This window comes from Sminthopsis crassicaudata, chromosome 1 (assembly GCF_048593235.1).
Source record: "Sminthopsis crassicaudata isolate SCR6 chromosome 1, ASM4859323v1, whole genome shotgun sequence".
In the NCBI taxonomy this organism is placed as follows: Eukaryota; Metazoa; Chordata; class Mammalia; order Dasyuromorphia; family Dasyuridae; genus Sminthopsis; species Sminthopsis crassicaudata.
Genome location: NC_133617.1, coordinates 189,781,560 through 189,807,175, shown reverse-complemented (window position 1 = coordinate 189,807,175; position 25,616 = coordinate 189,781,560). Strand labels below are relative to the sequence as shown.

The 25,616-nt window shown below is 35.4% G+C and overlaps 1 protein-coding gene across 1 annotated transcript in view; it reads right to left on the bottom strand.

Annotated features, from left to right (window-relative positions):
* Positions 1-8,973: 8,973 nt before the first annotated feature.
* Positions 8,974-25,616, bottom strand: part of SCGN (secretagogin, EF-hand calcium binding protein) — a 64,091-nt gene continuing 47,448 nt past the window's right edge. Inside the window, exons 7-11 of the mRNA XM_074285129.1 lie at positions 22,157-22,212; positions 20,030-20,075; positions 16,883-16,942; positions 13,397-13,465; positions 8,974-10,377 (exon numbers count right to left, since the gene is read on the bottom strand). Coding sequence (XP_074141230.1) covers positions 10,249-10,377; positions 13,397-13,465; positions 16,883-16,942; positions 20,030-20,075; positions 22,157-22,212 — 360 coding nt within the window. The 3' untranslated portion in view covers positions 8,974-10,248. The remainder of the gene's footprint in view (positions 10,378-13,396; positions 13,466-16,882; positions 16,943-20,029; positions 20,076-22,156; positions 22,213-25,616) is intronic.

The window sequence follows — 25,616 nt, the reverse complement described above, 5'->3', positions numbered from 1 at the left end:
CCTCTCTTACCCTCCAAAAATCCTCACTAATCCTTCCTTTCTTGCTAACTCTTGTCTTATATCTTTTCTTAGTGGATAAACTTCTTGAGAAAGCTATCTAAAATAGGTGTCTCCACTTTCTTTCTTCTCACTTTTTTCTTAATCCTTTACAATCTGACTTCTGACCTCATCATTCCACTGAAACTACTCTCTCCAACGTTACTAATGATCTTGTAATTGCCAAATCAAATGGACTTTTTTCAATAAAACTTCAAGGTGTGTGTGCGTGTGTGTGTGTGTGTGTGTGTATGTGTGTGTGTGTGTGTGTGTGTGTGTGTGTGTGTGATACACATGTGTGGTTTGGAGATCTGGTTTTTTAAACATTTACTTACATGCCCATTAATTTGGAAATGACAAGAATGGTCAACAAATTGTGGCATACAAATGGATGGACTATTATTGTACTATTAGAAAAGGAAGGAATGGAGAAAATGAATATTTATAAAACATCTATTGGGGCATTAGGCACTGTGCTAAATGCTTTACAAATATCTCATTTGTTCTTCATAATAACCAGGGATATAGATACTATTATAATCCCTAGGATACAGTTATTGATAGTTTAGATTTTTCAAAGTTGAGAAAAATGAAGCAGAGAGAAATTAAATTACTTGTACAGAGTTACTAGTAAGTGGAGCAGATTTCTATTTTCTGTAATGTTTACTTGCCTTTAATTGATGAATACAGAAAATTTGGAGCAACTAGGTGGCAAAGATAGAGGACTGAGCCTGAAGTCAGGAAGACTTACTTTCCTGATCTCAAATCTGGCTTCAGACACTAACTAACTCTATGACCTTGGGCAAGCCATTTAACCCTGTTTACCTCAGTTTCCTCATCTGTAAAATGAGGGGGAGAAGGAAATGACAAACCTCTTCAGTATCTCTGTCAAGAAAACCCCAAATTGAGTCACTGCGTCAAACATCATTGAAATAATTGAAGAACATTGGAAATTTTGAGAAACATGGAAAGACTTAAGGAAACTAGTGTTGACTAAAGTTAGCTGAACCAGGAAAATTTAAATAATGAATACAACTACATAAATGAAACAAAACAAAGCACAAAATAAAACTGAATGTTGCAATTGTAATGACCAAGTTTAGCCTAAAGAATGTATGACAAAATGTCTTTCTCCGATCTTTCAGAGGTAGTAAACTATAGGTGCTGAACATTGCAAGCATATACTTCATAGTTAAAAATGTATCGATTAGTTTTTATGAACTCCCCACCCCTCTTTTAACTTTTTGTTACAAGGAATAATTTCCCAGGTTGCCGTGTGGGGAGGAATATATATGCTAATGAAAGTGATATGTATATATATATATAGATATATATAGATATAGATAGATAGATTGTTAAAGATTATAAACAAACAAATAAATGATGGCCTGGATGTTTCCTCTCAGGTTCTTACATCATTTTGTCCCTTTTCTATAAAATTAGGAAATAGAACTATGCAATTTCAAAGATTCCATGAAGCTATATTTTCCATGAAGTCTATATTTTCAGGGTGGGTAATGAATAGTTGGTTTCAACCAGGGATGTGATTTAACCAACAGTTTTGTAAAAAAAAAAAAAAAATAATAATAATAATTCATGATATACCTTTAAGTTTATTAAAGTTGGAAAGGGATCTCAAAAGGTTAGGGTCACAGACTGATGTCATGGGGTATCTCAAAAGAATTTGCAGGCTTGAACTCATATCCAAGTCAAGGGGCAAAGTTTATTGTAATTGTAATACCAATTGAAGTAGGTTAAGTTCCAAAAGAATTTAGCAAAGAACCAAGAGAAAGGAGACAACTTCATCTAGCTCTTCATATCATTGAAGCTAATTTTATGGCCTAGAGGTAGAACTGAGGAGTGGTCTCAGGAATTTGGTTATCATAGACCAACAGATTATCTATCTGACAGTAATGTTTGTAGGACTACTCTAAGGCCAGAAGACTTGGAATCATTGGCAGACAAGATTGTCAGAACAATAGCATTCTAAGGTTAGAGAGTCTCAGGATCATCAACATATCTTCCCTTAAAGTCAAAGGGAAGAAATATTATTATATTCCTAGGCCAGATGATTTTTATAATCACTGACAGATAGATTGACAAAACAATAGTACTCCAAGGTTGGGGGGGGGATTTTCTTACTACTGTCTCCCCTAGAAGCTATACTCCAAGTTTAATATGCATTAAAAACATTTTCTCCACCACTTTCTTAAATCTAAATTATGAATAAAACAATAAATTACCCCCTGGTTTGTAATATTTGCCGATTTCTAAGATGTAAATGTTCCCACTGAAAATTTAATAATCAGCTCTTAAGAGCTCATGAGAGCTGGCTCTAAACTGCTTTTGGTTTCAACTTAACCTCCACTTTCACATGCCCAAAATATATTTTAAAGTTGTTGAAAAATAATTGGCTTCTAGAAAAGCCAATTAGCCAAGCATTAATTTTATTACAGGAGAACAACAGTGGACAAAAAGAGCATTGACAAAAACAATTCTTCAGCTTTCTATAAGACAATTTTCTCTCCCACATTCCTAAAATGTTCTTATTATCAATCTCCACTCACTGTGGGGAGGTTTTCAGTATAATGGAAATTCACTCATTCTTCTAAAAGATGAACCCCATTTGCAGAAATTACCCTTCTAAAAAGCTGAATGATCTGATCTCTGATGTGAATAGTTGTCCTAATTAATTCTAGTTCAGCTTTATCAATTCCCAATTTGGGCTTTAAATGGTCGTGGGATGTCACAGTATAATTTTCCAAGTTGTACAGTACTAATTGTTACATGATCTCTTCCAAGAAAAAGTATTTCCTTCTCCCTGTCTAGGGGACCCTGAGGAAAATAAATATTTAAATTTATTCTATAACCACAAATAGCACAAATTATCTCCCTCTCCCTCTTGCTCATTATGGAACATATGCCTGGGACAAAATGTTATTTTGACAGACACAAATTTTTAACATTCTTGTTCAATTATTCAGTTATGCTTGAATCTTTGTGATCCCACGGACCACAGCATGTCAGGCCCTTCTATCATTCATTATCTTTTGAAGTCTGTCTAAGTTCATGTTTGGTATTTCAATGATACTATCTATCCCTCTCATTCTTTGCCATCCCTCTTTTCTTTTGCCTTTAATCTTTCCCAATATCAAAATCTTTTCAAATGAGTCCTTTTTGCATTATGTGGCCAAAATCATTTAAGCTTCTGCTTTAGTATTTGATCTTCCAAGATTATTACAAGAATTATAATGTTAGACAGAAAAGTTTTTAAAATTTTTGATTAGTAAAAGGGCATTTTTCTCCAATCAATAAATAATCAAAAAGTATTTTTAAAAGATATCTACTACCTGTCTAGCACTGTGTTAAGTATAAATAAGAGTATGGTATACAATGAAGTATGAAAAAATGATTCCTGCTCTCAAGGAGTTTATCATCTAGAATGATGAAGAGATGTGAAAAAAAAAAGAAACAACAGAGTTATTAAGTGTTAAACTATTGTGATACATATTCTAAGATATAGGAGTTCAGAGAAAGGAGAGAAGCTCATTTATAGACCAGAATTAATCTATCAATCAATCATCAAGTATTTGTATATCATGTACTACAAAAAGTGCTAGAGATACAAAGACAAATGAAAGAACAATATCAGATTTCAAGAAACTTATGTTCTATCAGAAGAAATAACATGTATACGAAAGTGTCCTAAAAGTCTTAGTGCAACCTTTAACAAAGTTGCAGGATACAAAATAAACCCACATAAGTCATCACATTCTTATATATCACTAACAAAATCTAATACTTAGAGTTACAAAGAGAAATTCCATTTAAAGTAACGGCTGATAGTATAAAATATTTTGGAATCTATCTGCCAAGGGAAAGTCAGGAGCTATATGAGCAAAACTATAAAATGCTTTCCGTATAAATAAAGTCAGATCTAACCAATTGGAAAAATATTAAGTGCTCTTGGATAGGTTGAGCAAATATAATAAAGATGACAATACTATCTAAACTAATCTATTTATGTAGTGCTGTACCAATCAGACTCCCAAAAAACTATTTTAATGACCTAGAAAAAAATAACAAAATTCAAGACTTTCAAGGGAAATAATGAAAAAAAAAAAAAAAAAAAAAGCAAATGAAGATAGCCTGGCTATACCAGATCTAAAACTATATTATAAAGCAGCAGTTACCAAAACCATTTGGTTTTGGCTAAGAAATAGACTAGTTGATCAGTGGAATAGGTTAGGTTCAAAGGACAAAATAATTAATAACTTTAATAATCTAATGTTTGACAAACACAAAGGCCCCAGTTTTTGGGATAAGAATTCACTGTTTGACAAAAACTGCTGGGAAAGTTGGAAATCAGTATGGCAGAAACTAGGCATTGACCCACATTTAACACAGTACACCAAGATAAGGTCAAAATGGATTCATGATCTTTTAAAACAAAACAAAACAAAAAAAAGAAGACATAGTTATGGGAAAAAGAGCTCAAGAGGGATTGTGCTTTATTGAATTTTATTAATACATTATTTCATTAAATGCTTTTTTGTGAAAAAAAAAAAAAGAAAGAAAGAAACTATTTCTAGCCATATGAAAATATGTTCCAAGTCAGTATTAATCAGAGAAATTCAAATTAAGACAACTCTGAGATACTACTACATACCTGTCAGATTGGCTAGGAAGACAGGAAAAGATAATGCAGAATATTGGAGGGGATGTGGGAAAACTGGGACACTGATACATTGTTGGTGGAATTGTGAATACATCCATCCATTCTGGAGAGTCATTTGGAACTATGCTCAAAAAGTTATCAAAATGTGCATATTCTTTGACCCAGCAGTGTTATTTTTGGGCATGTATCCCAAAGAGATCTTAAAGGAGGGAAAGGGACCTGTGTGTGCAAGAATGTTTGTGGCAGCCCTCTTTGTAGTGGCCAGAAACTGGAAAGGATGCCCATCAATTGGAGAATGGCTGAATAAATTGTGGTGTATGAATGTTGTGGAATATTATTGTTTTGTTAGAAATGACCAGCAGGATGAGTTCAGAAAAGCCTGGAGAGACTTACATGAACTGATGCTAAGTGAAATGAGCAGAACCAGGAGATCATTATACACTTCAACAACAATACTATATGATGATTAATTCTGATGCACATGGCTCTCTTCAACAATGAGATGAACCAAATCAGTTCCATTTGTTCAATAATGAATAGAACCAGCTACATCCAGCAAAAGAACTCTGGGAAATGAGTGTGAACCACTACATAGCATTTCCAATCCCTCTATTTTTGTCTACCTGCATTTTTTATTTCCTTCACAGGTTAAGTGTACATTATTTCAAAGTCTGATTCTTCTTGTGCAATAAAATAACTATATGGACATGTATACATATATTGTATTTAACATATACTTTAATATATTTAACATGTATTGGTCTACCTGCTGTCTGGGGGAGGGGGTGGAGGGAAGGAGGGGAAAAATTGGAATAAAAGGTTTTGCAATTGTCAATGCTGAAAATTCACCCATTCATATATCTCGTAAATAAAAAGCTATAATTTAAAAAAAAAGTCTTAGTGCAATTTAAAACTTTAATAGCTAAAATTCTTTGGAATACCAGGTGTAAGTAAATCATCCACTCCCAGATTGATTGATCCTTTTTATGAAGGCAAACTAGGCCATTTTTTGTCTCAATTCTTATCTAGTGTTAAATCACTATTTTTTGCCTCAGACAAGCTGAAACCTGGGAAAAAAACCTTAGGTCCCACTGTAACTGGGGCCATCTCTAGTCTTCCTGTCCTATATTCTTCCATAGGACACAGAAGACTGGAGGAGAAAATGGGAACAAATAATTCTCATTCACCTGCCTGTTCTGTCAAGGGAAGTCTTCACATGCTTTGACCTCTCTACCTCACTAAAAGGTTTGAGGTCTGTCAGTTACCCTCAATCTAGTTTAGCCCATTTGCTGAGTTGGTTTTACCACATTGTGACCATGTGCATGCTATAGGTTTTTGAAACCACTGGTGAGAGTTGGGTAAATTAGGTCAACATCAAACAAGAATGAATAGCCCTAAAAAGGCAAGCCCTAACACTTGCCCTTACTATAGAACATCCCATATATTGCAAATTAAGCCCAGCTAACCAAATCATATTCATTGTCATTTGAACTTGTTCCTTAGGAGAAACTAAGAAATGATTCAAATCAATCAATTTATTTCTGGGGCAGCATAGGTTTTGAGACCCAATAATGAACTGTCTTTGTTTTCTTAACTAAGTGCCAGTGATCATATTCAGACCTGATATAGGAAGAGTAATTTTTAAAAGTCCTATAACTTCAAGTTGATTGAAAACCTTTCTTGATCAGTCCCTATTCACATAAAACAATCCCTGTTCACATAAAACACTTTAGTATTCTATAGAAATCAGTGATATTTGGACCCTCTTTCTGCTTTTTTTTTGCCCTGTGGTGACGCATTAAATGATAGAAGTTGTAACTTTCACATCCAAAAATGTCAAACCAGAAAGTTGTTAAGGGAAATGTTGGCTTTGATATACAGTAGGTGACAGTAGGTGATATACAGTAGATGGGCATCCACTCAGAAATTAGAAGAAAAACTCTTAACTGTAGAGCAAGTGAGTATTTGTTCCCTTTGGCTCTGTGTTCCAGAGAGGAGGCATGTGGTCATACTACTTTTATGTTCTTTAGAAGGTAGAAGTCTTCTGGTTAATTTGGATCTTGGATCTTCTAGGCCCCCAGCAAAGAAGTGTGATTCTTCATTCTTTGACTAAGGGAGCCTTTCTACTTGGGAAAACTGACAGGAACTGATGGGAGGGTGAAACAAGTAGAATCAGGAGAAAATTTTTTTTAGTAGGACTACAATATAGTCAATGAAAACATCTTTGTATGACTTAAGAATTATGAGCAACATAATGACTATTCATGGCTGTAAGGAATTGAAAAATGTTTCCTGTCTACTGAGAGTAGCAATGAATTAAAAGTGTAGAATGAGACAAATATGTGTGTATGTATATGTATATATGTATATTTTTTATTTGACCAATTTATTATTTTGTCTTACTTGATTATGCTCTTTCTTATGAGAAGGATTTTTATTTTGGGGAAGCAGAAGAATTGGGGGAAGGAAGAGGAAAAAAAAGAGAAAATAAAAGTATTAATGAAACATTTAAAAGAATTCACAGAAGCAAACAGAAGATAGTTCACAAAGAGATATTTATAAGCACAATGGCTTTGAAAGTAATATATTGCATGAATTATATACTCAATTCCCAACCCCCCAGTTGTATGTTATACATTCACAGATTTCTATGCAAACTTCTTTTTCTGTTCTTTGTAGATGGGAATTTTCTTGTTTCTTGGTGTTTATCAAGTTCAGAATAACTTTTTTGTTTTTGTTTTTGTTTTAAACCCCCATTCATTCATTCATTCATTCACTCTCTTTGACATTTTGGCTAAATGAAGGAACTTCTTGACTTCCGAGTTTGATATCCAAGTACTATAGCATGTCATTTTCATCTTCTATTCACAAATTTGTGAGAGTGGATTTTTAGAATTTTGTGTAACCCTTCCTAGCCTACCAGTTTCATGAACATCTTAAAAGAAATAAAAGATTCAGGGAGTAATCATGGGCAGACTTTTACCTAAAGTTTGTAAAGACCTATGATGTTTAAACTTAACATTAAGAGGCTTCTGGCAAGAAGGATAAAGAAAATGCATCTTTAGCTAGTCAAGTGGAGTATTGGGAAAGGGTCAGAATGATGTTCCCTGTCCCTGGGTGCCCTGTTTCACCCCCCACCCAAATCTCATTAGTTTCTGATGCAGATGATGATGATTAGGGCTAAAGAGCTGAAAGCAACACCATTGGAGTGGGATAGTGAGCCACAGACACACCCAGTCCCTGAAAATTTTATATTCTTTTCCTCTCCCCGGCAGGCAAGCTATTTTCTGTTAAGCATGCAAAGTATTCACTTTGTGTTTTCTTCTCCTTCTCAAAAGAAGAATGTGTTAAAGGGGAAAAAGAAGTCTGCCATTCCCTTTTGTCATCAGGTTAGGTTGCAACCATTTCAAATCTATTATTGCTCAATTGTTTTCTAACCTTTCCTTTTGTATAAAGTTATCTCTATTGATATAAAAGAAAAATTGGTAACCACCAATTCTGACTGGCTAATTAATTATTTCCTGATTCAGTTGAAAGTAATCCAGGGGAGGGGACTGAGGGCAAGATTTTGCCTTTAAAGAAATGGTGAATGAAATACAGTGAAAATTAAGGGTGAAAAAGTATACAGAGTAAGTGAAAAAATTGAGACTCTGTAGTGTTATACCTAGGACCATCATCATTTTCACATAAGACTCTATTACAAGGAGCACTTATACTCCTTTTGTACTGGATTTGTACTGGAATTGAATTCATGATCCAAATACTTATTTCTCTTAAATTCTCTTAAAGTTATAAATGTTTATTTTAATCTTATGCATTTAATAATTTTACTTCATTGATTCAAAAAGTCACATGTTATCCTTTTCCTTTACTCTTCTAGACTAATAGGAAGAAAAATTAAGAAGTAACATTTTAAAGAGAAATTGCATGTGTGTATGTGAGACACACACACACACACACAGAGAAAGGAGAGAGACAAGACAGGAGATAGAGTAAAATCAAACCCAAAAGACCCCCAAGTTTAGAAGATAAGTTTTGCTGATAAATTTGTAGTAAGAGTCCATTTATTCTCCTGGCACAAAATTAGGAAGAATATAAGAAATCTCATTCATACAATAACTATCTGACAGTGGAAATTATGATTTTTAATACAGTTTTGTTAGTGATTAAAAATGATACTGAAATACAGTTTTCTCTAGAACAAGATATCTTTTATTAACAGTGTTGCATCACACTGGAGTCTCAGCAAAAAGCCAAGATCAATTTATTAGCTAGGCTAACAGTAACCAAGAAATTGGGTCAATGGCCTCTCCCAATGACCAGAGACATCTAGTGAGACTGGCAGAGTCTCTTAAACTTTGTCCTGATTGTACCACTTTTGGACTTTCTTTGGCAAAGGTGAAATGATCCTTATTGGTAGGTGGGTTGGCTTTCAGGTGTGGATGACCACATCCCTTTCTAGTAATTAAGGAATGTTAATTGCTCGATGGGCATGAACCTTTTCTGTAAGGACTAAAAAAACAAAAAACAAAAAACAAAACAAAAAACCCCCTTCCAGTCGGGATCCATCCTCCCTTTCCCATTAGTCTTCCTCTTGAAGACCAAGTCATCCCTAACTTTGACAGAAATAACAAGGACAGGAGGAGACTTATCCTCTGGGAAGGGGCCTAGCTGCAGCAGGTTCTTTGTTTTCCTGAAACAAAGTCAAGGTCCCACTTTAAATTGTTTAGCTAGCAGGAGAGTGATCACTTTTTTTAATCTTGCCTTTAGTTGGGACTCCTTTTGAACTAGGCTGAAAATTGGGGTTGAGAAAATGGGTAATAGGATGTGTTATAGAATAATATTGATTATCAAATAATACAACATAACATTGATTTTCTTCATTTTCATCACTTCAGGTCCAATGAGGCTCCAGTGAGGAGAACCTTGTAACCAGAGTCTTGCCAAATTTTCTCTCACTGTCCGCGGGATTAGAAGTGGTCCAAATCCAGCAAGTAAAACATAGCATGAGACATAAGCACCAATGACAGGCACTTTTCTATTTAATCTAGTTCCAGGGTTTATTTTCATTTCCAATTTTATTTGCACAAATGACAGAACAGACATTTACACAGCACACTAATTTAATCTTCACAGGAAGCTGGGGATGCCTAAGAGGTATAAAGGGACAAATAGACAATACTCAGGGATACCTATCCCAGGACAGAGTGAGTGATTACAAGATAGTCAGGAAGGTAGTCATTGTGGGCTAGGTGAATTTCATGAGAGGCAGAAAAGTTTGATTTATAAAAGTGAGAGCAATTCTTTGGGTGACTTCCCTACAAGGCCTGGACAATTATCCCTACATTATAAGGAAGGCCCTTTGGTACCTCCCTCTACTCCCATTCACTGCTACCCTTGAACATTTATGGGAAGAATTAGGAATTATGGGAAGAGATCCACTAAAATACTATTAGCAGAGATTAGATACCAATTCTACCAGCAAGGGCTGACATACAAATATACACAGAGCACAGAATCAAGATCACTGATGATTAGGGGCTGACTTTTAATCCGAGACACAATGCCAGCTCAGACTTCTGAATTTTCCCATCCTTGTTCACATCGCAGTGACGGAGCAAAATTTCTCGAAACTTATCCAAGTCTACTCCACTGATGCTGGGCTAGAGAACAAGAAAACAAAATGATCACCAGAAAAAAAAAATCCATGGTATTTGTTGGGATGCAGTTTGGGGTTGGGCCCTCCAGCATCCTGAAAAAAAGTTAGGATATGGCAGGAAGCTGTACAGTTGGAAGGATTACTGTAACTGCTTCTGAAGCAAACAGGTTCATTCCCATGTATATCTCTCTGGGTGACAAGTTTACAATCCTATATCCTATAATGAGTTAACAGAAGTAGCATTCAGAATAAGGTTAATAGATCTACTGTACTTTGCTTTGGTCCCATTACCTCTGAATGTCCCATTTTGGAAGCCATAATTTAGAAAAGGCACTGATAAGCCAGCTTTAGTCTGTGCCATATAAAGACTGATGGAAAGTATTGGAGTTATTAAGCTGGAAAAATGAAGATCTATGTTTCAAGTCACTGTACCAGCCTATTCTCTCATTTCTCTACTTTTCCTATGGGTTACGGTCCCAAGCTGCTCTGCTCTGGGAACACAGCTATCCTCACTCCAGAATTTCCCTACAGTTGGAAGTTGGTTTATCCTCATGGGTCTCTCTCTTGCCCTTAAAGAAAGAAGATTTATAGTAAAAGAAAACCAATGTCCATCTTCTTAGAGGTTCCTTTTACTCATTAAACCACAGAACAGGGAAAGGGCATTGTCACCAAGCACTGGTATCAAATGGATAGATTGACTCTAGAAGGATAATTTGGGGAATCTGACTCTAGTTCCTATTCTCATTGCTTCCTATGATTTTCTTTTCTTATACTCCATTTGATGCCCTTTGTGGTCAGAAGCTTCTCCATGTGCACAGTTCTTAGTCAGTTATGAGATTGGGTCTCCACTCAACACTATAAGGGGTGGCAAAAATGGACACTTTCAACAAGCAGATTTTAAAATGCTTTACTATCTGCCTGGCTTACTATGTGCTTGGTGCTAAGGGCACAAAGAGAGGTGTCCTCATGGAGTATACATTCTAATGGAAGAGATGATACGTAAATAACTAGGTATAAATAGCAAACATGCAGCACAGGTGAAATCAACCTCAGAAAGAAAGGCGCTAGCAACTGAAAGGATTAATGGTCTCAAACAGAAGGTGAAGGAAGCCAGAGAAGCAAACTGGGAGAGGTGGGAGAAGGAAAAATGCTACTGATATGGGAAGCACTCCATTTCCTATGTCCAAGATTTGCTATTGAGTGCAAAGGGCTGGAGAGGGAAGATGGAACAGCAAAGGGTCATTGTCACTGGATCACAGAGTGCATAGAATGAAGAGGAAGAAAGTCAAGGCAAAATATGGTTATGAAGAGCTTAAAGGACCAATTTAAAAAAAAAAAAACAAGGAAAAGAGAGAAAGGAAAAGGAAGAGAAAGAGGAAGGAAAAAAAGAGTAAATATCAGTCTCTTCCTTTGAATAATGAAGGGTGGATTCCAGATAATCCCCAAAGTTGGTTACCTCTAACATTCTCCCATTCCAAGATGATCACAGAAAAGAAAGAAAGGATCCAGGAGCAGCAACTTTTTAGAAAAAGACCCTCCTGAGCCAGAAGCCTCCTGTTTGCTGTAGGATTAGGCATCACCATGGTTACATGGGCAATAAATGAGAAAAGTCTATCAATTTTTTTCTGCTCAATTTAGACCTAAAGTCTGGGAATAATTTTTTTTTTTTGTCTAGGAAAAATTGATATTCCTCAAGTTTGGAGTGAGATCAGAGAAAGAAAGGGAGATGCTGTCAATCGAATTATTTAGATTTCTAATTGCTTCTGTTCTTCCAGATTATTTCTTGAATCTGCCTTAGCTAGTGATGTATATTTTGTGTTAGAAGTTTAAGGTGCACTAGGAAGAATTCATTTTCTAGCATTGGATATTCCTTAGCATTCCAAGTTAAGTTAATATAGAAATCTGTTTAATTGCCAGGTACCATTGTCCAAACAGGTAGGAAGCCTACCCATGATGAAATGCCTGCAAGACTTCCCATTTAGAGCACTTTGTGAAGGGTATGGGGATGGTAGGGGGTAGGAAATAAATCTAAGTGATTAGTTTAGTATACATAATGAAACTGCAGAAAGTTAACAGAATTTACTTAAGATTAAGTTTATGATAAAAAAAATTTAAAAAAGAAAGTTAACATTCAGTAAACCCATTCTTGTTCCACAGAAGCCTAAAATAAAATAAAATAAAATAACAAAACTCTTGCCTTTACTTGTTTTGCTACTTTTCCCATTCTCATCCCCACCCTCAGTCCTCATTTTAGTAGCAAAAGGACAGTTAACGCAGGTGGAGTTTTGGATTCTCTGGAGTAAAATCAGTTTTCCATTGGTCACTGTGCCTCCTTGACTGCCAGTCTCTGTGGATTGCTAAGCAAATATATCCCCAACATCTACCCACATTTTATTTTTATATTACCAAATTAAAGGGAAAAGCTACAAATTAATGTTTTAACTTCATCAGGGAAGATAGTCAATTTGGCATAATTTTTACCCAACTTAGATTTCTGGATTTGTCTATCTAGGCTAAATTCACTGGATAATTGTCAGTTCTCAGCTTTTCTTTGTCCTGGAGAGATATAACCTAAATTAAGATAATCAAGGACACTCCTGTCTTCCAAAAGAGAAACAGCTATCCCTTTCAAGAGGTAAGAGAAGCTTTTAGATTACTAATGGAATACAAATAAGTAAATCTTCTCAAAGAGAATTAAATTCAAAAATGTGATTCAAATTCTTTTGAGTGGAAGGAAAGCATAACACTCTCAAATATGGAAATATGTTCAAACAGCATAGTGTATCTATGATAAACTTGACATTTTAATGTAGAAGCTTACAGATTCTTTGTTGCTTAAATAACAGATTTTTTTAAAAAGAGATAAAGATAGAATTTGGGGAGATGTCTTTGGATTTTTACTAAAAGTCCAGTGGTGAACAGACAAATGTTTCTGGATATTCTCTCTTGTATGAACGCTTAAAACTATGCAATTCTGGCAAAAGCCCAGCATAAGAAAAATTAACTTAGCCTCATGAGATCACCTTGACAAGTTCCATCATATCTTTGACAAATCCATCCACTTCTGGGCCTTCCAAAGCTCCAGTTTTACTCTGAAAGGAAAAAAAGAAAAGAAGTCCAAGCAATTGAACGGAGTCAGAAAATACAAGAATAAATGTGGCAGACAGGCCAAGGCAAAAATCTTTTCAGTATGTCAATAGATTCCAGGACTCTGTAGTTTTCTTCTTTAGTTTTTGTGTCGAACATTGATATAACACATGAAAATGATTAAAGAATTAATCCCAAATAAATCTCCCCTGGAAATTGTTCTTCCTGAGTGCTTGACTTCTGCAGGCAGAGTTTATGTCAAATATGAATGAATAAAATACATTGATTTATTTTTTTTCTCCCCTTTCCAAATAGCAGAAACTCAGAGCAGGAAGTATTTGCCACACATTTCTGTTGGCTGTCTTAAGTCAATCAAGAGCCACAATATCATGTTTTTGCTCAGAGAATGGCAAAGCATATAATTAGAAACAGATCAAGAGAGATGGTACCAGAGGGGACATATAAGAGTATTTCAACATGTTCTGAACATTAAAACATCTTCTTTCCTTTTGCCCATCACACATAACATAAAACACATTTTTTTTTTAAATTGTAAGAGTGTAGAATTTATGGAAGGACACATACAAGAGTCACACAGGATGAGAGCATATAAATGAGTTGCCATCTGTTCTGCTGGCAGGAATACCCACATCAGTGAGTCACATATTCACTAAAAAAAATGCATATATGTATATCAAATGTATTCCAAATGCAAATATGCCCTAAACTCCTCCCACATAGTTCTTGTCAAGAGAATTATAAACACTCTTCTTCACAGTTTCTCTGACCATTGCCTCCCAAAGTCTGCCCTCCCTTCTATCAGCTCCTCACTCCATCTTCTTTTATTCCTTTCCTTCCTATTTCCCTATAGAGTAAGAATTTCTATACTCAACTGAGTGTATATGTTATTTTTTTTCTTTGAGCCAGTACCAATGAGCATAAGATTTAAGCATTGTCTGCCAACGTCCCATCTTCTCTTCCACTATAAAAGCTACTTTGTGTTTTATGTGAGAAAATTTACCCCACTCTATCACTGCCTTACCCCTTCTCCTAGTGAATCCCTCTTTCTCACCCCATAATATTTTTAGATATCATCCCATTCTAGTCCATTCATATCTGTGCCTTCTGCCTATGTATACTCCTTTTAGTTATCCTAATAATGATAAAGTTCTTAGGAGTTATAAGTATCATCTTCCCATGTAGGAATTTAAACAGTTTAACCTTATTGAATCCCTTATAATTTCTTTTTTCTCTTTACCTTTTTATCTTTTCTTGAGGATTGAATTTGAAAGTCAGATTTTTTATTTAGTTCTGGTCTTTTCAAGGAATCAAACATGAAAGTCTTGCATTTCACTAAATATCCATTTTCCTATCCCTTACCTCCAAAGGATTATACTCAATTTCGTTGGGTACTTTGCTGGGTTATTTTTGTTTGTAAACCTAGTTCCTTTGAACCCTGGAATACTATTTTTCAAGTTTTCCAATCATTTAATGTAGATGGTGTTAAATCTTGTATTATACTGACTGTTACTCAATGATAATTTGAATTGTTTCTTTCTAGCTACTTGCAATATTTTCTCTTTAACCTGGAAGTTCTAGAATTTATCTATAATATATCTGGGAGTTTTAATTTTGGGATTGATGGATTCTTTCAATTTCTATTTTGTCTTCTGATTTTAGGGCAATTTTCTTTGATAATGTCTTGAAATATGACGTCTGGGCTCTTTTTTTTTTTTTTTTTTTAAATGTGGCTTTCAGGTAGTCTAATACTTCTTAAATTATCTTTTTTGGATCTATTTTCCAAGTCAGTTGTTTCCCAGTGAGATTCTTCATTTTTTCATCTTTTGACACAATTTTCTTTCCTTTTTTTCTTTTTCTTTCTTTTTCTTTTTGCTGAGGCAATTAGGGTTAAGTGATTTTCCTAGGGTCACACAGCTAAGAAGTATTGTCTGAAAGACCTGGAGAGACTTACATGAACTGATGCTAAGTGAAATGAGCAGAATCAGGAGATCATTATGCACTTCAACAACAATACTATATGATGATCAATTATGATGGATATGACTCTCTTCAACAATGAAATGAACCAAATCAGTTCCAATTGTTCAATAATGAAGAGAACCAGCTACAATAAATGAAAGAACTATGGGAAATGAGTGTGGACCACAACATAGCAGTTCCACTCCTTTTGTTTTTGTCCGCTTGCATTTTTGTTTTCCTTCTCAGATTATTTTTACCTTATTTCTAAGTCTGATTTTTCTTGTGCAGCAAAATAACTGTATGGATATGTATACATATATTGTGTTTAACATATACTTTAACATATTTAACATGTATTGGTCTACCTTCCATCTGGGGGTGGGGTGAGGGGAGGAGGGGTAAAGTTGGAACAGAAGGTTTTGCAAGGGTCAATGCTAAAAAATTATCCATGCATATATCTTGTAAATAAAAAGCTATAATAATAATAAAAAAAATGTAAAAATAAATAAATAAAAGTTTAAAAAAAAGTATTGTCTGAGTCTAAATTTGAGCTCAGGTCTTCTTGACTTCCAGGTCAGTGCTTTATCAACTATGCCATCTTAGCTGCCCCCTTTTTTTGTTATTTCTCAAGGAATCATTAGTTTTCACTTGCCCAATTCATATTATATATATGTATATATATATACATATATATAATATACATATACATATATATACACATATATATAATATACATATACATACACACACACACACACACACACACACACACACACACACACACACACACATATATATATATATATATATATTTCTTTTTTTTTGTTTGTTTTTTGCCAAGGCAATTGGGGGTTAAGTGACTTGCCCAAGATTACACAACTAGGAAGTGTTCAGTGTCTGAGCCAGATTTGAACTCAGGTCTTCCTAACTTCAGAACTGGTACTCTATCCACTATGCCACCTAGCTGCCCCCAATTTCAATATTTAAGGAATTGTTTCCCTCCTTGAACTTTTGTGCCTCTTTCCTCATTTGACCAATTCTACTTTTCTTAAAAAGTAGACTCATCTTTCTTAACTCCTAAGGCAATTTAAACAAAACTATTTCAAAAATTTCAATATTGTTTGATGATTTTTTGCTTAGAAGATAGACAAACCCACTTTTAGAAAATGATATGTTTATAGACTGCCATTTTTAGTTTGTTCTCCCCAATGACAGTTGGCATGGAGTTGTGGGCAAACTTAGTGGAAACAAAAAATCTTGCAGCCAGAATTTACTTAAAGAGATGTAGAGTCCTTGTACTAGGAGCTAGAATGATGTTCAACTGAGTGGCTATACAATTTTCTAACCTCAAAAGTCCCAAAAGTTTAAATCAAGAGTTTCAAACTAACTGAAACTCCACTTCAAAAGTCTCAAGAGTGTAATACAAAGAACAAGGTACTTACAACATCATAATGTGCAAAGATTTTCTCAAAATCCCTCTTTCTTTCTTCAGTACTAGAGGCCTGGGAGGAAAGGAAATTACATCAGAGACAATCCAAAATGTTCAAAATAGAGCTCCTTATTTTCCCTATATTCTTATAATCTTCTTCTGAACTTTTCTTGGCTCCTAGTCTAGAAATCTTAGTGTTATCCTCAGGCCTCTTGGTCACCTTACACATCAAATTCATTGGTAAATCTTGTTTCTTCCTTCATGATATCTCTCATGGATGTTACCTTTTCTCCGTTCATGTGATCTTAGACTAGAGTCTCATCATCTCTCAACTGGACTGCTTTTTAAACTGGTCTCCCCACTGCCGGTCTCTTCTCACTTCAATCCACTCCCCATTGAGCAACCAAGAGGATTTTTCTAAAATGCAGATCTGGTCATGTCACTCTCCATGCCTGCCCTACAAGGGAGCTCCAGAGTACTTTATCACTTCCAGGAAAAAAAATAACAATTTTTCTATTTGGCATTTAAACATCTCCAAAACACAGACTCTTCTTACTTTTCTAGTCTCACACCTTTTTCTTTTCCCCTTACAATGCTAACATTCCTTCCTTCCTTCCTTCCTTCCTTCCTTCCTTCCTTCCTTCCTTCCTTCCTTCCTTCCTTCCTTCCTTCTTCCTTCCTTCCTTCCTTCCTTCTTCCTTCCTTCCTTCCTTCTTTCTTTCCTTCCTTCCTTCCTTCCTTCCTTCCTTCCTTCCTTCCTTCTTTCCTTCCTTCCTTCCTTCCTTCCTTCCTTCCTTCCTTCCTTCCTTCCTTCCTTCCTTCCTTCCTTCCTTCCTTCTTTCCTTCCTTCCTTCCTTCTTTCTTTCCTTCTTTCCTTCCTTCCTTCCTTCCTTCCTTCCTTCTTTCCTTCCTTCCTTCCTTCCTTCCTTCCTTCCTTCTTTCTTTCCTTCTTTCCTTCCTTCCTTCCTTCCTTCCTTCCTTCCTTCCTTCCTTCCTTCCTTCCTTCTTCCTTCCTTCCTTCCTTCCTTCCTTCCTTCCTTCCTTCCTTCCTTCCTTCCTTCCTTCCTTCCTTCCTTCCTTCCTTCCTTCCTTCCTTCTTCCTTCCTCCCTTCCTTCCTTCCTTCCTTCCTTCCTTCCTTCCTTCCTTCCTTCCTTCCTTCCTTCCTTCCTTCCTTCCTTCCTTCCTTCCTTCCTTCCTTCCTTCTTTCCTTCCTTCCTTCCTTCCTTCCTTCCTTCCTTCCTTCCTTCCTTCCTTCCTTCCTTCCTTCCTTCCTTCCTTCCTTCCTTCCTTCCTTCCCCTCTTTTTTATATTTTGTTTTTATTTTTTAAAATAAAGCTCCACCTTCTTTTTCCTCTCAGCTCTTCCTATCCCTCATTGAGAAAGCAAGAAAAACAAAATTCCTTGTTACAACTAGGTGTAGTTAAGTAAAATAAACCCCCAGACTGACCATGATTAAAAACAACCCCTCTCCCCAAGTAGTCTCAGTTTCCTGAGTCCTGAGTCTGAGTTCTGGCTTCTTTTAAAACTTAGCTCAAATAACACCTTAGTCAGGTAGCCTTTAATGGACATTCAGCTCCTAATTGGAGGTCAAGAGGAGGACTACATTCAATAGACAGTTATCTTAATATTGAATTTGATTTACACTTGTTTCCTTCATTCGAATCTGTCCTCCTTGAAAGGAGGAATTTATGACCAAATAAGAAATAGAGAACATTGTGAAATGCAGAATGGATAATTTTGATTATATTAAATTAAAAAGTTTTTGTACAAACAAAACCAATGCAGCTAAGACTAGAAGGAAAGTAGAAAGCTGGAAAATATTTTTTACAGCCAATATTTCTGATAAAGGATTCATTTTTCAAATATATAGAGAATTGAGTCAAATTTATAAGGATACAAATCATTCTCTAATTGATAAATGGTCAAATGATATCAATAGATGAATTTTTAGATGAAGAAATTAAAGCCACCTATATTCATATAAAAATGTTCTAAATCACTATTGATTAGAGAAATGCAAATGAAAATAATTCTGAGGTACCATCTCACACCTGTAAGATTGACTAAGATGACAGGGAAAATAATGATAAATATTGGAGTGATGTGGAAAAACTGGGACACTAATGCATTGTTTGTGGAGTTGTGGACAGATCTTAGTCATTCTGGAGAGCAATTTGGAACTATGCCCAAAGGGCTATCAAACTGATTTTCCCCTTTGACCCAGAAGTGCCACTACTGAGATGAGTGGATGCCCATCAGTTGGGTAGTGGTTGAATAAGCTTTGGTATGTGAATTAATGGAATATTATTGTTCTATAAGAAATAATGAGCAGAATGATTTCAAGAAAGTCTGGAAAGATTTCCATGAATTGAAGCTGAATGAAATGAGCAGAACCAGGCAGACATTTTATACAATAACAGCAAGATTATGTAATGATCAATATTGGCTCTCTTTATCAATATAGTGATCTAAGACAATTCCAATAGATTTGGGATGGAAAATGCCATTCACATCCGGAGGGAGAACTATGGGAGACTGAATACAGATTGAATCATACTATTTTCACTTTTTTTTTGTTTGCTTTTTCTTTCTCATGGGTTTTCATTTTTTCCTGGTTTTTCTTTCACAGCATGACTAATATATGTTTAAGTGATTGTTACATATATAACTTATATCAGATCAGATATATAACTTATATCTCCGTTTTGGGGAAGGGGGAGATAATGGAGGAAGAGAAAAAAATTTGGAACTTAAAATCTTACAGAAATGAATGATGAAAACTCTTACATGTAATTGGAAAAAAAAAACTATTGAAAAAAAGAAAGAAAGAAAGAATCAGACAACCTTGAGAACAAAAATTATATAGTTTGTTTTTGTTTTTTTGTGGGATTTCCCCCCCCCTTTAGTAAATGCTTAGTATAGTGCTTGGCACACAGTAAGCATTTAATAAATGCTTGTTGAGTGACTTCCCCAGAAGGCCTTTAGGAATCAGAGCCCCCTTTGTATACTTCAATCTATAATTCCACTGATTCCTCCCTAAATCATTTAAGCAACCAATAAGTGAAAATCCAAATTTTCAATGATCTTTTTCCCTTCTACTCTTCCCTTTAAATCTATTGACAATGGCATGAATTACTCTAGAAAAATACTGCTACTTACGTCCATTTTAAATTGAAGTAGGAAGTTTTCCTGGAGAGCCAGAATTCTATATGGAGAAGAAAAAATCCATAATCACCTGTGGATTACTGTTGCCAGAGGTTATAACTTCAGGTTACATGAAAGAGTAAGTTTTTAGGACCATGATGGGTACTTTTTCTAAAGGATTTGTTTAGTAACAAAGTCAATATGGGTCAAAGACAGGATTTCAACTCAGGTACTTTGCCTGGAGTCAGGAAGACCTAAGTTCAAATACAGTTATTATTTCCACCTAGTAGGGATAAGGACCACATTGCCCCCTTGATCTGGAAAATCTGAATAAATTTTTTTGGCTCTCCCTTCCAGAGAAGAAGTATAATTTTTTTTCTTTTTCTTTCATGGACTGTTGTAAACAGCTTAATACCTTAAGTACCTTATTGTAAAATTTGGGTTAAATACTTGGTCATAGGTTTTGTGTTGTCTGCTGCCCTTTGTGTATCATATGCAGCTTCCACAAAACTCTTCCTAAAATTCCCATTTGGTTTCTTATGCTAACCCAAGATATCAAATGTGTTGGAGAAAGTCATAATGTTGAAGGGATAACTTTATTGCCTCATATACTTAATAGCTATATAACCCTGGGCAAGTAGTCACCTACCTCAGTTCACTCATCTGTAAAATGGAGTCAATATTTCCCAGGGTTGTTGTGAGATTAAAATGAGATAATATTTATAAAGTGTTCTGCAAACTTTAAATCACTAAATAAATGCAAGCTATTATTAATCACATTACTAATTATTATTATTATTCTAGTGCTTAAATGCTTATTGAATTCCTTACTGTTCAGGATAATTATAATAATTAAACAACTCATGTTGGAAGGGAGATGATTTTGGCTTCTTGATGGCTATATATACAAAGTACAAGCACTGACTGGTTCTACTTAACTCTAGTGTGACTCCAAGCTGAGGACCCCTATCTGAGATCCTTATCACCAAGTAATAAATTTTTCTGCTATCACAATTCATAAAACTGTCTGCTAAAGAACTGCAGGGTTCTTAGAGACAGGAATTCCTGCACAGATGAGGTCATGAACCTTTGAAGTTCTGCAATATGAATAATTTACATTTCTATAACAAGTAAGGAGTTATAAAGTAGTTTCATTATCTAATGTGATTATCATAATTAGTCTGCTAGGTAGGCAATATTACACCTATTTTCCAGAGAAAGTAACTGAGTTTTAAAGAGGTAAAGGAATTTGTTCAAGACAAGTGAGTAATGGATAGAATAAGGACACTGAACCCAAATTTATGATGCTCAACAATAGGAAAGTATTTTTGTAACACCATAATACCTATGAGAGCAGATCAGTTTTAAAAGATCAAAATATGTTTGATTGCATTTTCATAATAAAGGTTGCTTTGTTGTATACTAAAGATTTCTGCCTTTAGTAGTCCCTTTCCTCCACTTATTTCTTATAATCACCCATTTCTTATAATCACCCTTCAGGTTATACTTGGCTCCCTACTCATGACAGATATTCTATCTGCAAAAACTCTCCAGCTTCAGTTGATGATATGCTTTTACAAGGACCACTCCTATGCAAAAATTAGTTCCATGTATTTCCACGAATTGCAGGTTCCTAACTTTAGAGCTAAAAGGGATCAAAGTCACATAGTTAGAAAATGGCAAACTGATTTAAAATTGGGTCCTTGTGTGGCCTTTTTAAAAAAATACCAAAATCTGTGTAAAATTCTTTGTGGAACAAGCTGTTGTCTCATGGAAAATGCTAGATTTGGAACATGCTGGTCAGAAACTCAAAGTAGTCTTCCTCTACTAGAACAGAATCTCTTTGAGGACACAAACTTCATTATGTGTCTAGCACATAAGTGTTTAATTCATTTTTATTTATCTGTTAGGAATTTAACTCAGAACTGGGCCTAAATTTATATAAAGATTAAGATTTTAGTAATAGACAAGAAAAACACACTTTCTATCTGGGTCCTGTTATGACATATACTCTATTATTCCACAAATGAGGACCCTTGGTTTCCAACTCTATCTCTGTTTTCTAGATAAGAGAAATTTAAACATATCACAATCTTACAAAGTTTACTTATGAACCCATTGAATTTTCTTAATGTTACTGACCTTGCTAAGTCATTCAGATCCAAGCGGCCATCTTTGTTTTTGTCAAAGATCTTCATCTGGAAAGAAGGGAAAATAACTATGAAAAGGATGATATTGATAAACCTGGCTAAGCAAGGTTATGGGTATGGACCTTGCAGAATAAAGTAAAGTCTTAAGAAAGTTCATGCCAAAAAAGTTACTAAGATTGTTGTCCTTTCCATTCCTTGTCCTCCATCTCCCCGCCCCCCCTCCATATATAATATCTCAGCTTTACAACAGAGAACATTCCCTTTAAACAACTGTGACAACACAGTTTAAGTGGTAGGCTAGGATAATAGTGATGTGTTGAAGCAATAGAATTGTGATGAAAATGGAAAGGCAGGACATTTTGGCTAAAAGGAGAATTTTGAAATCTTGGAGATGGTGAAATTTTTCATGTGATAAAGCCTAAGGTGTGATAAGGGAGGAAAAGGTAATTGAGGAATTTAAAGAATTGAAGAAAATTGAGGAGTTTGAGGAATTGAGAGTGTTTTGTTAGAGCAGTTGCCAACACAAATACTGAAGTCCTAGAGGATGATTTCAGGGGATGGAATAGAAAGGGAAACTATTAGGCACTGAAATCATGGAGAAAGTTGGGAGAAATATCTGGATACAATAGATAACTAAAGCCAGAAGGAGAAGCATGGAGCAAGTATTGGAGAAACAGTAGTCAATCCAGCAAGTATTTATTAAATAAGAACCTAGTAATTTAACTAGAACAGTCTTTGCAATTATATGCCTTACAATCTGGGAGGACAGCTATAGTGGATAGAGTACATTGAAGTCAAGAAGACTCATCTTGAATTCAAATCTGTCACAGTTACTAGCTATGTGACTCTGGGCAAGTTAAGAAACTTAACTCTTTTTGTCTTAGTTTTCTCATTTGTAAAATGAGCTGAAGAAGGAAATGAAAAACCACTCCAGCATCTTTGCCCACAAAACTCCAAATGGGGTCACAAAGAATAGGACACGACTAAAATGATTGAACAGCATCAATCAGAAGGGAGATGCAGTAGTAGTAGAGATTTTTATTAATAGAGAATATTAGAAGTATTAGTAGTGAGTAAATAAGAGCAATAATATATAATTTTGCATAAAGGTTTTAGAAAACTTCAACAAGTACAGAGGGAATCATGGAATGCTGGAGTAATTGGCTGTTTGTCATTGATTAAACTAGAGGTGTGGTGTTCCCCCAAAACAGAAGGGAATTTTATCATATCCCCATTTGCTTGCATGTTTCCCATCTGTATAATTTGTACATGCATACTTCTGTGTAGAATTATGTGGTGAAGTAATTCTCTCTCTAACTGCAAATTGTTTTGCTGTTTACAGTTTAACCTGAAACATGCCTGCTGGGAAAGATAATACAAGATTTCTAGTTTGGACTCTACTATTGAGTAGCTGTGTGATGTGGGATAAAGTCAGTTTGCCTCTTTGCCCAACATTTGTAGATGGTAAGATTCTGTGAACTGAAATATTCTATAAAACTAGCTGAGTTCTGACAGTTCCTTTCAGATTCAAGTTTCCATGATAATTTGAAGACTTGCTGAAGAAGAAATACTACTTAAGTAAACCCTTTTCCCTGTCAGCAAGTGGGATCCTTCAGAGTAAATTCTGCTGACTGAGCAAGCCAGGAATTTGAGGGCTCCCACAGCTGCAGCCAGCCTTGTCAGGAGGCTAACTGTTTCAATGATGATAAAAACACCATAATGGGCAGTTGTTGGGCTGTGAAACATTTGGTGGGATATATTTAGACTCTCAAAAACTGTGGTTTAATTTCTTTTCCTCTCATTCCACTCTCAGCTCAAACCCAGACAGTGGTGGAAGTTCCATCAATCAACCAATCAATCACTCCATAGGCATCCATTAGTTAGAATGTATGAGTCTACTCTGTTTCATTCAACAAACATTTATCAAATGCCCACCTCATCCAGAGCACTGTACCTGAGGACTCTAGAGAGATGCAAATCTCAGATTAGACAAGATATTAGAGCTCATGAAGTTTACAATCTATCACCTGATAGATGAGACGGGACTCCGGAGGATAGTGGAAAAATGGAATCCCACCTTATCACTTCTCCATTAGGAAGGGATATTTTAATCACCCCGGTATGGGGGCTCTAGAAAGCAACAGTATGTTGCCGCCCCAATTTGGAGGCTCTAGAACACATCACAACATCCTTCCTTCAAGGTTCAGCTGATGTACCACATTCTCCGTGAAGTTTTTCCTGATCCTCTAGTACTCTCTCTTTCTTCTGAGAACTTTGTATTTGCTTGTCTGAGTACATATTGTGGCCCTCTCTCCTCACCAAATCCTCTTCCCATAGAACATATGTCTCTTAATGGCAGGAACTGTTTTATTTTTAACTAATAATTGTTAGCATTTACATAGCACTTTAAGGTTTTCAAAGCACTTTATAATGATCATCTCATTTCATCTTCACAACAACCCTGGCAGGTAGGTGATGATATATAGCTAGTAAATGTCTCAGGCTGGTTTAGATCTCAAGTCTTCCTGAGTTCTATTTATCTATCACATCTCTTATCTGTTACATTTTTGCTCTTAAATCCCTACAGTCTATTATCTGAGCTGTAATATTCAGTTAGGTGTTTCAGTGGATGGAATGCAGGGCTGGAATGAAGTCAGGAATATTCATCTTCCTGAGTCAAATCTGACCTTAGACACTACTAGCTGTAGGACCTTCAGCAAGTCACTTAACTGGGTTTGCCCCATTTATAAAAATTCGCTGGTGAAAAAAAATGGCAAACTGTTCCTTTATCTCCACCAAGAAAACCCCAAATGGGTTCAGAGAGAATCAGACAGGACCGAAAAATGACTCAACAGTAACAACAACATGCAATTGGATGGAAACCCTATAGAGTTTATTTGTTTCTTTATCTTTGCTTGATACTATAAATGTACAATTTGTTGAGTCCATAAATGAATAATAGAAGGTGGGGATGGGTTGCATTACCTTTGGAAAAATGCAAAATACTTTTAATGACACCAAGTTTCTCTCTGAAACAAAGCTTCTTCTACTGAATAGTAGTATTCAGGAAGTTCATGGCCATAAGAAAGGGAACGCTCCAGTGTGTGAAGAGTTGAAAATAAGCATCTTTTAGAGCACAATAAAAAAGTGGACATCAGGTATGATTATAAGTCATTAGTCACAAGGGGGAAGTACAGAAAAGGATGTCTTCTAAGAAATATAAGAACCTAAAAGAAGATGAAATGGTCATACCATGTGATATGGTAAGAGGGAGAAATGACTTACTGAGAAAGAAAGGAAGATTCCTAGAATATTGCATGTGATAAATTTATGGGCTATGGATGAACAGGTGCAATCCATTGGGTCTCTATCTACAGAATACTCACAAAAATGAGTTCACAAACCCATTTCTGTATTTAAGCATCTCTTGTACCTAGTAGATATTTTGTAAA